A 16,828-nucleotide genomic window follows, 5' to 3' on the forward strand; every position below is an offset into this window, starting at 1 on the left:
TACTCCGCCCAGCTTACATATACCCTGATGTACTCCTCACAGCTTACATATATCCTGATGTACTCCGCACAGTTTACATATACCCTGATGTACTCCGCACAGATTACATATACCCTGATGTACTCCGCACAGCTTACATATACCCTGATGTACTCCTCACAGCTTACATATATCCTGATGTACTCCGCACAGCTTACATATACCCTGATGTACTCCGCACAGCTTACATATACCCTGATGTACTCCGCACAGATTACATATACCCTGATGTACTCCGCCCAGCTTACATATACCCTGATGTACTGCTCACAGCTTACATATACCCTGGTGTACTCCTCACAACTTACATATACTCTGATGTACTCCTCACAGCTTACATATACCCTGATGTACTACGCACAGCTTACATATACCCTGATGTACTCCTCACAGCTTACATATACCCTGATGTACTACGCACAGCTTACATATACCATGATGTACTCCGCACAGCTTACATATACCCTGATGTACTCCTCACAGCTTACATATATCCTGATGTTCTCCGCACAGCTTACATATACCCTGATGTACTCCGCACAACTTACATATACCCTGATGTACTCCGCACAGCTTACATATACCCTGATGTACTCCGCACAGCTTACATATACCCTGATGTACTCCGCACAGTTTACATATACCCTGATGTTCTCCGCACAGATTACATATACCCTGATGTACTCTGCACAGCTTACATATACCCTGACGTACTCCGCATAGCTTACATATATCCTGATGTACTCCTCCCAGCTTACATATACCCTGATGTACTCCGCACAGCTTACATATACCCTGATGTTCTCCGCACAGATTACATATACCCTGATGTACTCTGCACAGCTTACATATACCCTGACGTACTCCGCACATATTACATATACCCTGATGTACTCCGCACAGCTTACATATACCCTGATGTTCTCCGCACAGATTACATATACCCTGATGTACTCTGCACAGCTTACATATACCCTGACGTACTCCGCACATATTACATATACCCTGATGTACTCCGCATAGCTTACATATACCCTGATGTACTCCGCACAGCTTACATATACCCTGATGTACTCCGCCCAGCTTACATATACCCTGATGTACTCCGCCCAGCTTACATATACCCTGATGTACTCCGCACAGCTTACATATACCCTGATGTACTCCGCACAGCTTACATATACCCTGATGTACTCCGCATAGCTTACATATACCCTGATGTACTCCGCACAGCTTACATATACCCTGATGTACTCCACATAGCTTACATATACCCTGATGTACTCCTCACAGTTTACCTATACCCTGATGTACTACTCACAGCTTACATATACCCTGGTATACTCCGCACAGCTTACATATACCCTGACGTACTCCGCACATATTACATATACCCTGATGTACTCCGCATAGCTTACATATACCCTGATGTACTCCGCACAGCTTACATATACCCTGATGTACTCCGCCCAGCTTACATATACCCTGATGTACTCCGCCCAGCTTACATATACCCTGACGTACTCCGCACAGCTTACATATACCCTGACGTACTCCGCACATATTACATATACCCTGATGTACTCCTCACAGCTTACATATACCCTGATGTACTCCGCACAGATTACATATACCCTGATGTACTCCGCACAGCTTACATATAACCTGATGTACTCCGCACAGCTTACATATACCCTGATGTACTCCACACAGCTTACATATACCCTGATGTACTGTGCCCAGCTTACATATACCCTGATGTACTCCGCCCAGCTTACATATACCCTGATGTACTCCTCACGGCTTACATATACCCTGATGTACTCTGCCAGCTTACATATACCCTGATGTACTCCGCATAGCTTACATATACCCTGATGTACTCCGCACAGCTTACATATACCCTGATGTACTCCGCCCAGCTTACATATACCCTGATGTACTTCGCCCAGCTTACATATACCCTGATGTACTCCGCACAGCTTACATATACCCTGACGTACTCCGCACATATTACATATACCCTGATGTACTCCTCACAGCTTACATATACCCTGATGTACTCCGCACAGATTACATATACCCTGATGTACTCCGAACAGCTTACATATAACCTGATGTACTCCGCACAGCTTACATATGCCCTGATGTACTCCACACAGCTTACATATACCCTGATGTACTGTGCCCAGCTTACATATACCCTGATGTACTCCGCCCAGCTTACATATACCCTGATGTACTCCTCACGGCTTACATATACCCTGATGTACTCTGCCAGCTTACATATACCCTGATGTACTCCGCTCAGCTTACATAGACCCTGATGTACTCCGCCCAGCTTACATATACCCTGATGTGCTCTGCCAGCTTACATATACCCTGATGTACTCCGCACAGATTACATATACCCTGATGTACTCCGCCCAGCTTACATATACCCTGATGTACTCCGCACAGCTTACATATACCCTGATGTACTACTCACAGCTTACATATATCCTGATGTACTCCGCACAGCTTACATATACCCTGATGTACTCCTCACAGATTACATATACCCTGATGTACTCCGCACAGCTTACATATACCCTGATGTACTCCTCACAGATTACATATACCCTGATGTACTCCTCACAGATTACATATACCCTGATGTACTCCTCACAGCTTACATATACCCTGATGTACTCCGCACAGTTTACATATACCCTGATGTACTCCGCACAGCTTACATATACCCTGATGTACTCCTCACAGCTTACATATACCCTGATGTACTCCTCACAGCTTACATATACCCTGATGTACTCCTCACAGCTTACATATACCCTGATGTACTCCTCACAGCTTACATATACCCTGATGTACTCCGCACAGTTTACATATACCCTGATGTACTCCGCACAGATTACATATACCCTGATGTACTCCGCACAGCTTACATATACCCTGATGTACTCCTCACAGCTTACATATATCCTGATGTACTCCGCACAGCTTACATATACCCTGATTTACTTTGCCAGCTTACATATACCCTGATGTACTCCGCTCAGCTTACATATACCCTGATGTACTCCGCCCAGCTTACATATACCCTGATGTAATCCTCACAGCTTACATATACCCTGATGTACTCCTCACATATTACATATACCCTGATGTACTCCGCACAGCTTACATATAACCTGATGTACACCGCACAGCTTACATATACCCTGATGTACTCCGCCCAGCTTACATATACCCTGATGTACTCCTCACAGCTTACATATACCCTGATGTACTCTGCACAGATAATATATACCCTGATGTACTCCGCACAGCTTACATATACCCTGGTGTACTCCGCCCAGTTTACATATACCCTGATGTACTCCTCACAGCTTACATATACCCTGATGTACTGTGCCCAGCTTACATATACCCTGATGTACTCCGCCCAGCTTACATATACCCTGATGTACTCCGCCAAGCTTACATATACCCTGATGTACTCCGCCCAGCTTACATATACCCTGGTATACTCCGCACAGCTTACATATACCCTGATGTACTCCGCACAGCTTACATATACCCTGATGTACTCCTCACAGCTTACATATATCCTGATGTACTCCGCACAGTTTACATATACCCTGATGTACTCCGCACAGATTACATATACCCTGATGTACTCCGCACAGCTTACATATACCCTGATGTACTCCGCACAGATTACATATACCCTGATGTACTCCGCCCAGCTTACATATACCCTGATGTACTGCTCACAGCTTACATATACCCTGATGTACTCCTCACAACTTACATATACCCTGATGTACTCCTCACAGCTTACATATATCCTGATGTACTCCTCACATCTTACATATACTCTGATGTACTCCGCCCAGCTTACATATACCCTGATGTACTCCTCACAGCTTACATAAAGCCTGATGTACTCCGCACAGCTTACATATACCCTGATGTACTCCGCAGAGCTTACATATACCCTGATGTACTCCGCAAAGCTTACATATACCCTGATGTACTCTGCACAGTTTACATATACCCTGATGTACTCCTCACAGCTTACATATATCCTGATGTACTCCTCACAGCTTATATATACCCTGATGTACTCCTCACAGTTTACATATACCCTGATGTACTCCGCACAGCTTACATATACCCTGATGTACTCCTCACATATTACATATACCCTGATATACTCCGCACAGATTACATATACCCTGATGTACTCCGCCCAGCTTACATATACCCTGATGTACTCCTCACAGCTTACATATACCCTGATGTACTCTGCACAGCTTATATATACCCTGATGTACTCCGCACAGCTTACATATACCCTGATGTACTCCGCCCAGCTTGCATATAACCTGATGTACTCCTCACAGCTTACATATACCCTGATGTACTCCGCCCAGCTTACATATACCCTGATGTACTCCGCCCAGCTTACATATACCCTGATGTACTCAGCCCAGCTTACATATACCCTGGTATACTCCGCACAGCTTACATATACCCTGATGTACTCCGCACAGCTTACATATGCCCTGATTTACTCCACACAGCTTACATATACCCTGATGTACTGTGCCCAGCTTACATATACCCTGATGTACTCCACTCAGCTTACATATACCCTGATGTACTCCGCACAGATTACATATACCCTGATGTACTCCGCCCAGTTTACATATACCCTGATGTACTCTGCACAGCTTACATATACCCTGATGTACTCCGCCCAGCTTACATATACCCTGATGTACTCCTCACAGCTTACATATATCCTGATGTACTCCGCACAGTTTACATATACCCTGATGTACTCCTCACAGATTACATATACCCTGATGTACTCCGCACAGCTTACATATACCCTGATGTACTCCTCACAGATTACATATACCCTGATGTACTCCTCACAGCTTACATATACCCTGATGTACTCCTCACAGTTTACATATACCCTGATGTACTCCTCACAGCTTACATATACCCTGATGTACTCCTCACAGCTTACATATACCCTGATGTACTCCGCACAGTTTACATATACCCTGATGTACTCCGCACAGATTACATATACCCTGATGTACTCCGCACAGCTTACATATACCCTGATGTACTCCTCACAGCTTACATATATCCTGATGTACTCCGCACAGCTTACATATACCCTGATGTACTTTGCCAGCTTACATATACCCTGATGTACTCCGCTCAGCTTACATATACCCTGATGTACTCTGCCCAGCTTACATATACCCTGATGTACTCCTCACATATTACATATACCCTGATGTACTCCGCACAGCTTACATATACCCTGATGTACACCGCACAGCTTACATATACCCTGATGTACTCCGCCCAGCTTACATATACCCTGATGTACTCCTCACAGCTTACATATACCCTGATGTACTCTGCACAGCTTATATATACCCTGATGTACTCCGCACAGCTTACATATACCCTGGTGTACTCCGCCCAGTTTACATATACCCTGATGTACTCCTCACAGCTTACATATACCCTGATGTACTGTGCCCAGCTTACATAAACCCTGATGTACTCCGCCCAGCTTACATATACCCTGATGTACTCCGCCAAGCTTACATATACCCTGATGTACTCCGCCCAGCTTACATATACCCTGGTATACTCCGCACAGCTTACATATACCCTGATGTACTCCACACAGCTTACATATACCCTGATGTACTCCGCCCAGCTTACATATACCCTGATGTACTCCTCACAGCTTACATATATCCTGATGTACTCCGCACAGTTTACATATACCCTGATGTACTCCGCACAGATTACATATACCCTGATGTACTCCGCACAGCTTACATATACCCTGATGTACTCCTCACAGCTTACATATATCCTGATGTACTCCGCACAGCTTACATATACCCTGATGTACTCCGCACAGCTTACATATACCCTGATGTACTCCGCACAGATTACATATACCCTGATGTACTCCGCCCAGCTTACATATACCCTGATGTACTGCTCACAGCTTACATATACCCTGGTGTACTCCTCACAACTTACATATACTCTGATGTACTCCTCACAGCTTACATATATCCTGATGTACTCCTCACATCTTACATATACTCTGATGTACTCCGCCCAGCTTACATATACCCTGATGTACTCCTCACAGCTTACATATAGCCTGATGTACTCCGCACAGCTTACATATACCCTGATGTACTGCGCAGAGCTTACATATACCCTGATGTACTCCGCAAAGCTTACATATACCCTGATGTACTCTGCACAGTTTACATATACCCTGATGTACTCCTCACAGCTTACATATATCCTGATGTACTCCTCACAGATAATATATATACCCTGATGTACTCCTCACAGCTTACATATATCCTGATGTACTCCTCACAGCTTATATATACCCTGATGTACTCCTCACAGTTTACATATACCCTGATGTACTCCGCACAGCTTACATATACCCTGATGTACTCCTCACATATTACATATACCCTGATGTACTCTGCACAGCTTACATATACCCTGATATACTCCGCACAGCTTACATATACCCTGATGTACTCCGCACAGCTTACATATACCCTGATGTACTCCGCACAGATTACATATACCCTGATGTACTCCGCCCAGCTTACATATACCCTGATGTACTCCTCACAGCTTACATATACCCTGATGTACTCTGCACAGCTTATATATACCCTGATGTACTCCGCACAGCTTACATATACCCTGATGTACTCCGCCCAGCTTGCATATACCCTGATGTACTCCTCACAGCTTACATATACCCTGATGTACTCCGCCCAGCTTACATATACCCTTATGTACTCCGCCCAGCTTACATATACCCTGATGTACTCCGCCCAGCTTACATATACCCTGGTATACTCCGCACAGCTTACATATACCCTGATGTACTCCACTCAGCTTACATAGACCCTGATGTACTCCGCCCAGCTTACATATACCCTGATGTACTCTGCCAGCTTACATATACCCTGATGTACTCCGCACAGATTACATATACCCTGATGTACTCCGCCCAGTTTACATATACCCTGATGTACTCTGCACAGCTTACATATACCCTGATGTACTCCGCCCAGCTTACATATACCCTGATGTACTCCTCACAGCTTACATATATCCTGATGTACTCCGCACAGTTTACATATACCCTGATGTACTCCGCACAGATTACATATACCCTGATGTACTCCTCACAGCTTACATATATCCTGATGTACTCCGCACAGCTTACATATACCCTGATATACTCCTCACAGCTTACATATACCCTGATGTACTCTGCACAGCTTACATATACCCTGATATACTCCGCACAGCTTACATATACCCTGATGTACTCCGCACAGCTTACATATACCCTGATGTACTCCGCACAGATTACATATACCCTGATGTACTCCGCACAGCTTACATATACCCTGATGTACTCCGCACAGCTTACATATACCCTGATGTACTCCGCACAGCTTACATATACCCTGATGTACTCCGCCCAGCTTACATATACCCTGATGTACTCCGCCCAGCTTACATATACCCTGATGTACTCTGCACAGCTTATATATACCCTGATGTACTCCGCACAGCTTACATATACCCTAATGTACTCCGCACAGCTTACATATACCCTGATGTACTCCGCACAGCTTACATTTACCCTGATCAGTGGCGTAACTACCGCGGCTGCTACGGGGCCTGCTGCATGAGGGTGCCCGTGTCGCCCGCCGGCACGGGCCCCCACCATGTCCGGAGGCTCCGCTAGCAGCCGCTATGGCTACTACAGCGCAACGCCACTGAACACTATGGCAGAGCAGGGAGGTATCTCCCCGCTCTGCCACTAAACAAAAGACATGTATCCCCTATCCACAGGCACTGATAGGGAGAATGGGGGACCGAAAGTCCCCTGAAGTACTCCATCACAAACCTCGGACTTCCGGGGTCTGTGTCGGCAGCTCCGTAGAAATTAATGGAGCGCCGGTCGCGCTTGTGCGCATGCGTGACCAGCGCTCCTTTCATTTTTATTGAGCTGCCGACACAGACCCCGGAAGTCAGAGATTAGTCATGGAGAACTTGAGGGGACTTTCGGTCCCCGTTCTCCCTATCAGTGCCAGCGATCACACATGTATCGCCTATCCTGTGGATAGGGGATACATGTCTTTTGTAGGACACACTATAGGTCGGCTTTTTTTTGGGGGTTGCATGGCGTTACCTACAGGGTGGGTTTAGGGCTGTATGGCGTTACCTACTGGGGGCTGTATAGCGTTACCTACAGGGGGGCTGTATGACTTTACCTACAGGGGGGCTGTATGGCGTTATCTACAGGGGGGCTGTATAGCGTTACCTACAGGGGGGGCTGTATGGCGCTATCTACAGGGGGGGGGGCTGTATGGCGTTATATAAAGGGGGGGCTGTATAGCGTTACCTACAGGGGGGGCTGTGGGGCGCTATCTACAGGGGGGCTGTATGGAGTTACCTACGGGGGGGGGCTGTATGGCGTTACCTACAGGGGGGCTGTATAGCGTTACCTACAGGGGGATGTATGGCGCTATTTACAGGGGGGCTGTATGGCGTTACGTAAAGGGGGGCTGTATAGCGTTACCTACAGGGGGGCTGTATGGCGTTACCTACAGGGGGGGCTGTATGGCGTTACCTACAGGGGGGGCTGTATGGCGTTATCTACAGGGGGATGTATGGCGTTATCTACAGGGGGGGCTGTATGGCGTTATCTGCAGGGGGGCTGTATGGCGTTATCTACAGGGGGGCTGTAAAATGGCTCTATCTGCAAGGGGGGGTTGTGTGACACCCATGGGAGGGGGGCCCCAGTCAAAAGTTTGCTATGGGGCCCAGTCTTTCCTAGTTACGCCCCTGACCCTGATGTACTCCGCCCAGCTTACATGTACCCTGGTGTACTCTGCACAGTTTACAGATAGATAGATAGATAGATAGATAGATAGATAGATAGATAGATAGATAGATAGATAGATAGATAGATAGATAGATAGATAGATAGATAGATAGATAGATAGATAATAGATAGATCGATCGATAGATAGATAGATAGGAGATAATAGAGATAGATAGATAGATAGATAGATAGATAGATACATAGATAGATAGATAGATAGATAGATAGATAGATAGATAGATAGGAGATAATAGAGATAGATAGATAGATAGATAGATAGATAGATAGATAGATAGATAGATAGATAGATAGATAGATAGATAGATAGATAGATAGATAGATAGATAGATAGATAGATAGATATGAGATAGATGATAGATAGATAGATAGATAGATAGATAGATAGATAGATAGATAGATAGATAGATAGATAGATAGATAGATAGATAGATAGATATGAGATAGATAGATAGATAGATAGGAGATAATAGAGATAGATAGATAGATAGATAGATAGATAGATAGATAGATAGATAGATAGATAGATAGATATGAGATAGATGATAGATAGATAGATAGATAGATAGATAGATAGATAGATAGATAGATAGATAGATAGATAGATAGATAGATAGATAGATAGATAGATAGATAGATATGAGATAGATAGATAGATAGATAGATAGATAGATAGATAGATAGATAGATAGATAGATAGATAGATAGATAGATAGATAGATATGAGATAGATAGATAGATAGATAGATAGATAGATAGATAGATAGATAGATAGATAGATAGATAGATAGATAGATAGATAGATACAATACAACATACAACGACAACATATAATAAGATATATATTAAAAAGCATCATGACACACTATAAAGACATATTATAAAGTGTAATAGCTTTTGGCAAAATAGATCTTTTATATCGTTCTTTCCTACAACGAAATTGTAGCAATCGATCACTAAAACATCTTTGTTTATCGATTACAATGCTATGTAACGGATGCAACTCCTCTACTTTAATTGCACTAATCTTCCTTAATAACCTTTTATTTAATACCTCCTCAAATAACGGCACCTCACTGACCATGATCGCTTTTCCCTTTTTGATCACGTTATTCAATTTATTCTTTTCAGCTTCTCTGATATTCCCTCCCCAACAGACAGCACCGTAGAATATAACGCTAGCGACCACAGAATTATAAAACATTAACATCATTTTATCACACACATTAAATGAGCGCAAATTACGTAAAAAATACAACCGGCTCATCGTCTTTTTGTACACCTTTTCTGTATTCTCGATCCAATCCAATTTCTGGTCCAAATATATACCCAAATATTTATACCATCTGACTCTCTCCACTTCCTGATTCAGAATAAACACCGGCGCCGCTATCTCTTTTTTTCTGCGTAAATCAAGAATCATTTCTTGTGTTTTTCTTGTGTTTTCCCAATTCCAACCCATTATCCACATCCCTATATTCTTTATCACAGCCCCCCTTTACTGCCCCCATAATTACGAAATCATCAGAGAATTTCTGCAGATGACGACTTCCAGTATTGTACCTAAAATCTGCCGTATATAGCGCAAATAAAAACGGCAATAACACAGTCCCCTGTGGTGCTCCAATATCACTTATTTCTATCCTCGATGTACATTCCCCCCTCCGCACACACTGAGGGCGTCCCCTTAAATAATCAAATATCCAGTTAGACACTCTAGAGTTAATTTGCATTCCTTCAAATCTATTTTTCATTAGGTCCGGCCTTATCAAGTTAAAAGCACTGGAAAAATCAAAAAACATGACTCTCGCTATCACCCACTGCGCCTCCAAAAAAGAGTACGCCCTATGTAAAAATATAAAACTGCGTCCTCCGCCCCAATTCTACGTTTATAAGCAAACTGTAGCGGATCCTCGTATTTTAACACAGCTGATTTAAGGTACCCCAACATCAGCCTTTCAAACACCACCGGTCGATAATCACCCACCCTCAAGGGTTTTGCTATTTTAGGAATTGGGACTATACAAGATGTTTTCCATGCCAAAATTTGTTAAAATAAGCATTCAGTTCATTCAATTTTTCCTCATCCATATCGACTATCCCCTGTTTGTTCTTCACCCCTGTTATGGCCTTCATTCCTGATGTACTCCGCACAGATTACATATACCTCCACATTATAAACTGAAACACCAGTAAAACACTAAACAAAACTACTACCAAGCAAAATGTGCTCTCCAAAATCCAAATTGGCGCTCTTTCTAGGCCTGGCAGTGTGCCCAAACGACCACATATGGGTTATTACTGTACTCTGGAGAACCCACTTAACAATTTATGGGGTGTGTGTCTCCAGTGGTACAAGCTGGGCACAACACATTAGGCACTGAAATAGCATATCTGTGGGAAATGGCAATTTTCAATCTGCAACATCTATTGTGTACTAATTTCTGCAAAACCTGTGGGGTCAAAATGCTCACTACAGCTCATGATAAAATTCCTTAAAGGAGTGTCGTTTCCCAAATGGTGTCACTTCTCGGGGGTTTTCACTGTACTCGTACCTCAGCGCAATGCAACATAGCGTCAAAAACCAATTTTGTAAAATCCCCACTCCAAAAACGAAATTGCGCTTTTTCTCATTAGACCCTTGCCGTGTGTCCAAATAGCAGTTTACAACCACATATGAGGAGTTTCCTTACTCAGGAGAAATTGTGTAACACATTTTGTGGTGTCTTTTCTCCTGTATTCCTTGTGGAAATGAGAAATGATGAGCTAAAACTACATATTATTGGTGAAAAAATATTTTTTAATTTTCACATCCCGATTCTAATAAAATCGATAAAACACCTGAGGGATCAAAATGCTCACTACACCTCTAATTTAAAGGGAATGTGTCGCTAGAAAGTCAGGAAATATAAATTAGATTCTAATTTATAACATTTCCCTGTGCTGGTCACTAGAGGGAGCAATTCCCAAAATTGCAGCATTGGCATGTGGTAAAGCAACCACATTGCTTTATGCTGCAAAATTTGAGAAGACACACTCGCTCTAGCGTCCTCAAACAATCCCCCCTCCTTTATCCTGGCTAGTGCCAGGGGAAAGGAGGGGATTGAATGTTCAAACCTCCTACACTGTGTGCCGCCATTTTTTGAGCGAATACACAGTGTAGTAGGCTTACATACAGTGGTTATAACACGAAACATACACAAACATGACTTACCTGCTCCTGCCGCCGCCTCTCCCTCCAGTCCGTCCGCTCCCTCCGCTTGCTTCTGAACACATGCCAGGAAGCCGCGACCGGAATTAGTCATCTTACTGTCCGGCTGCGGCTTCCGGTCCACAAGACAATGGCGCCAGATGTCGCTCGGCAGAAGACCGCTCCCACACAGAAGGCTCACGTTCGCATTCTCTATGGGGATGTGTGTGCTGTATTCCATCACTGTATGTGTCGAAAATCGACACACACAGAGATTGAAAAAAAAAAATGGAAGCCCTCATAGAGAAGTAAAAGAATGAAAAACATAAAAAGTAAAACACAACAACACAAATAAATAAAATGTATTTAAATATCAAACTAAAACCAATATTATATAAAAAAAAAAAAATTCGTGACACATTACCTATTAATTTGCTTTGATTCCTGTGAAACGCCTAAAGGGTTAAAACACATTCTGAATGCAGTTTTGAATACTTTGAGGGGTGCAGTTTTCAAAATTGGGTGATTAATGGGGGTTTCTAATATATAAGACCCTCAAAGCCACTTCAGAACTGAACTGGTCCCTGTAAAAATAGTCTTTTGAAATTTTATTGAAAATTTGAGAAATTGCTGCTAAAGTTCTAAGCCTCGTAACGTCCTAGAAAAATAAAAGTACGTGAAAAAAAATGATGCAAACATAAAGTAGACATATGGGGGATGTGAATTAGTAACTTTTTTGTGTGGTATTACTATCTGTTTTACAAGCAGATACATTTAAAATTTGAAAAATCATAATTTTTGCAAATTTTCTCAAAATTTTGGTGTTTTTCACAAATAAGCAATGCATCAAAGCTTTCCCAAGTTATTACCACATAAAGTGACACATGTCAGATTTGAAAAAAAAATGGGTCTGGTCCTCAAGGGGTTAATAATCAGGCAAAACAGGAACAACATAAACATGTCTACAAACTTGTATCTAAAAAATGAGCATCTTAATAGGATTTTTGGCTGTTAGATATATCCTAGGCTATACAATTATTAGCGTTTACATGGCATTTAACATACTCGTACCGTTCCTGTTCTACTTACAGGTTGCAGGGGATCGCCAGGGATCAGCTCACCCAGTCACAGTGAAGAATCTGACAGTGAAGAGACCCCCGCTTCTTCCCATGCAAAGTGAGTTATTCCGAGTTATTTGCCCACGTAGTCTTCGGACCTGAACATTTTGACCAACTGATGACAGTTAGATTCCGATGGAGAATGGTGGAATAATTTAGGACCATAAATATGTAAAGAGCTGAAGCATTACAATGTTTTTCATTATTGAGATTCTACTTAAGAAACATAAAACACAACCCAATTATTGGATATTTTATGGGTGTTATCCTCGCTGGTGTTTAATGCAACCCTCTCCTCATTGTGGTATGATCAAATCTTAGAATGAAAATTAATTGTCTGATTAGTCATGTAGCTAATTGAAACGTTGCCTGTGATGATAAAAAGATGACGTCAGAAGTGATCTCTACAGAACAGGAAGGGTCAGTCTATTGTGAGGCTCAGTAGCCAGAGTGAAAACTGCAAGATTTTAGGAGCATTTTTTAATATTGCTAATGACATAGAAAATAAAAAACAAATCTCCAAAAATTCTTAAAAAATATGTTTAACATAAAAACATAACATTTTAACAATAGATCATTTTCTGATGGCACTTTACCTTTAAAATAGTAGATTATATTATTTCTTCTGAAGATACCATCACTCTCTCCTAGGTATTTTTTGGATTGTGTCCAATTTTCATAAGAACTTAGACCATGACATTTATTCCTTGGCCTATGGCTATCATTATACGGCCTCATGCACACGGTCGTGCCCTTAATCACGACCCACGATTGCGAGCACGGCTAGCCGCTGAAGGCCGAATTTTCGTGCTGTGCTCCCATACAAAGTATGGGAGCACAGCCTGTAAAAATCTAAAAGTAGGACATGCTCCATAATTCCCGTGACACTGTTCTACGGCACGGACACCTATCTGAAGCGGTACGGAAAGGAGTCCGCGTCCAATAAAAATGGGCGGGTCCGTAATTGTGGACCGTATTGGGATCTGCCATTTCAGAGTTGTTTTTACGGTCGTGCGCATGGGGCCTAACTCTGTGCACTTAATACTGAAAGTATATTATATTTCCAAAAACATTTCCAAAAACAAGTCAAACTTTCATGTTTCTTTCAGTGAAGAGAGTTTGGGAGCTCTTCGAGAGAAGATTCAGGTATTGACTGAGAAGCTGAAAAATACCCACACGTGTCACATATGCCTGGTAAGTTTACAATGGACCTGCTGTGCCACCAATATTGTAGTTCTCCGTATCTTCTATAGACCTTCATACATGGCTAATGAAAGATATCTCAACTTCTTAGGGAAACAATTGTCCCTCCTTGACATGTGAGAACGTAACCCAACAGGCATACAATGATTTGCCCTCTCCAGCCCATCTAATTTTTGCCAAGACTACCTGGTATTTTTTTAATAAAAGTACTGTATATATTTTCATTATGTAAAATTGTATTTTGTCTCATTTTCTAATGCAGGATGCTTACACTGTCCCCGTCACTTCTATCCAATGCTGGCACATTCACTGTGAAGGTTGCTGGCTGAGGGCACTGGTAAGAACCATAGCTAGTAACACATGACATGTTTGTAGTCTGTAACCATGGAGTCACATAGCTCTACATTGGAGCTGTAGACCTAAAACTGTAGGAGATTTTTATTGGGACCCAATATCGTTAATTTCTATTTTCTACTATATCCCAGGTTAAATCTACATAAAAACAATGGTGACTTACCATGTCTTCCAAAAACAGTACCCTACTTGTTCACAGGTTGGGTGTAGTATTGCAGCTCAACCTAATTCACTTCAATAAAGCTCAACTGCAATACCAGACTCAACCCATTGACAGGGGTGGCGCTGCTTCTGAAAGAAAGCAGCCATTTCTTTCTAATCCTGGACAAACCCTTTAATCTTTTAGGTCACATGACTGTCTGCGAAGTGTAGCAAAACTGCAGATTCTAAGTAGCATTGAAGCCTGCAAATTTTTAGAACAGCACCCGTTCTTTGTGCAAGCCAGGACTAAAAATACTATAACTATAAACGTACAATGTCCAGACTCTCAAGAATACATAAATGACGAAAAAAACGAATTAAAAAAATTAACATTCTTTATAAATTCATTCTTAAAAATAGCAGAATAAGACACTACCCAATAGCAATGCAACAAAAGCCCAGAAAGGGTGTAACAACTTTTGCCCATTCAAAACAATGCGAATAATCACAATTAATAGAACATAAGATGTTTCGATTAATATTATTAATGAATTACTACCATAATTAGAAAGTTCATAAGTGCAGGAACAACAAAAATGACTCATAAATTATGAAAGTTATACTATGAGATCCCTATCTAGACAAAACCTCACTTGTGAGCAACAATTTAAATGCTATGTAAGCAAAAAAAAATTTGGGGGTTAAAGCAGGTATTTTGTGTTTTGACCAACTTTCATCATTTTTTATTAAAAAAAAGTTTGTACTTTTTAAGATACAGCTTCTATGTATCTTGTATATATAGAGTCTGTATCGTTCTGCCGATTCAACTGAACTGACGGCTCGACTGAGAGCAGGTCCTTGGTGTCTGTGACCAGAATCCAGCTAAGATCTATGACATCTAACTTAGATGTGATTGCTATTAGGTGGATCATGTGTGCCAGAGGCAAGCAGGACACGCTCTCCGCCGAGCCTTCAGTTGAACTGAGGGAATCGGCTGTGAGAGACCGATACAGCTTCTATGCATATAGGATGCATAGAAGCTGTATCTTAAAAAGTAATAGTGATTTTTTTTTTTAGGTATTTTATTTTACATTTTTTTGTGAATCGGAAATGTAATTAATTAAAAAAGGTGTACATAGCCTTTAATACAAATAAAGGTAGTAACCATCCTGATGTGGACATTTTTGAGGAATGTGATGTATCACCTCTCCAACAACTCAACGCACTTTTCAACACCTTCGTCAGGAGTAAGCGGATGTGTGATCCGTGGTCTTTATATATGTATCAATTAGGATCAGCCGTCCAATGGCGCATGGCCTACATAGGTCCCGATCCACTCAAAACATCAGCATCATTACATGACAACTTCCGGTTTTCTGTAAGACCAATCACTATGTGCTCAGGCGCAACTGGTTCGGATTCACACAACTTTATTATAATCGATACAAAACAATGCAAATTCATGATAAACTTTGTATATAATAAAATTACTTACCCCAACTATGTGCTAGCAGCAATTAGACCCAGATCATAGTGTTACCCCTAATATAAATAAACAAAAGCAAACACCTAATTATGTTATTATAATATATATATATATATAGTGGATGCTATAAACATGTATAAAAATACAACAATTAAGAATATATAAAAAACGAATATTAATATTTGAAATAAATGTTTTTTGGGTATTTATGTATTCTTGAGAGTCCGGACTTTGCAGGTTTGTCGATTAGTAGCGGTCTGTAGAATGTGAACTGTTATTTT

The 16,828-nt window shown here is 41.8% G+C and overlaps 1 protein-coding gene across 1 annotated transcript in view; it reads left to right on the forward strand.

Moving 5' to 3' along the window:
- Window positions 1-16,828, forward strand: part of LOC142748398 (E3 ubiquitin-protein ligase Rnf220-like) — a 41,728-nt gene that overhangs the window by 23,416 nt on the left and 1,484 nt on the right. Inside the window, exons 8-10 of the mRNA XM_075855501.1 lie at window positions 13,337-13,421; window positions 14,473-14,557; window positions 14,829-14,903. Coding sequence (XP_075711616.1) covers window positions 13,337-13,421; window positions 14,473-14,557; window positions 14,829-14,903 — 245 coding nt within the window. The remainder of the gene's footprint in view (window positions 1-13,336; window positions 13,422-14,472; window positions 14,558-14,828; window positions 14,904-16,828) is intronic.

Source organism: Rhinoderma darwinii, chromosome 3 (assembly GCF_050947455.1).
Source record: "Rhinoderma darwinii isolate aRhiDar2 chromosome 3, aRhiDar2.hap1, whole genome shotgun sequence".
Lineage (NCBI taxonomy): Eukaryota > Metazoa > Chordata > Amphibia > Anura > Rhinodermatidae > Rhinoderma > Rhinoderma darwinii.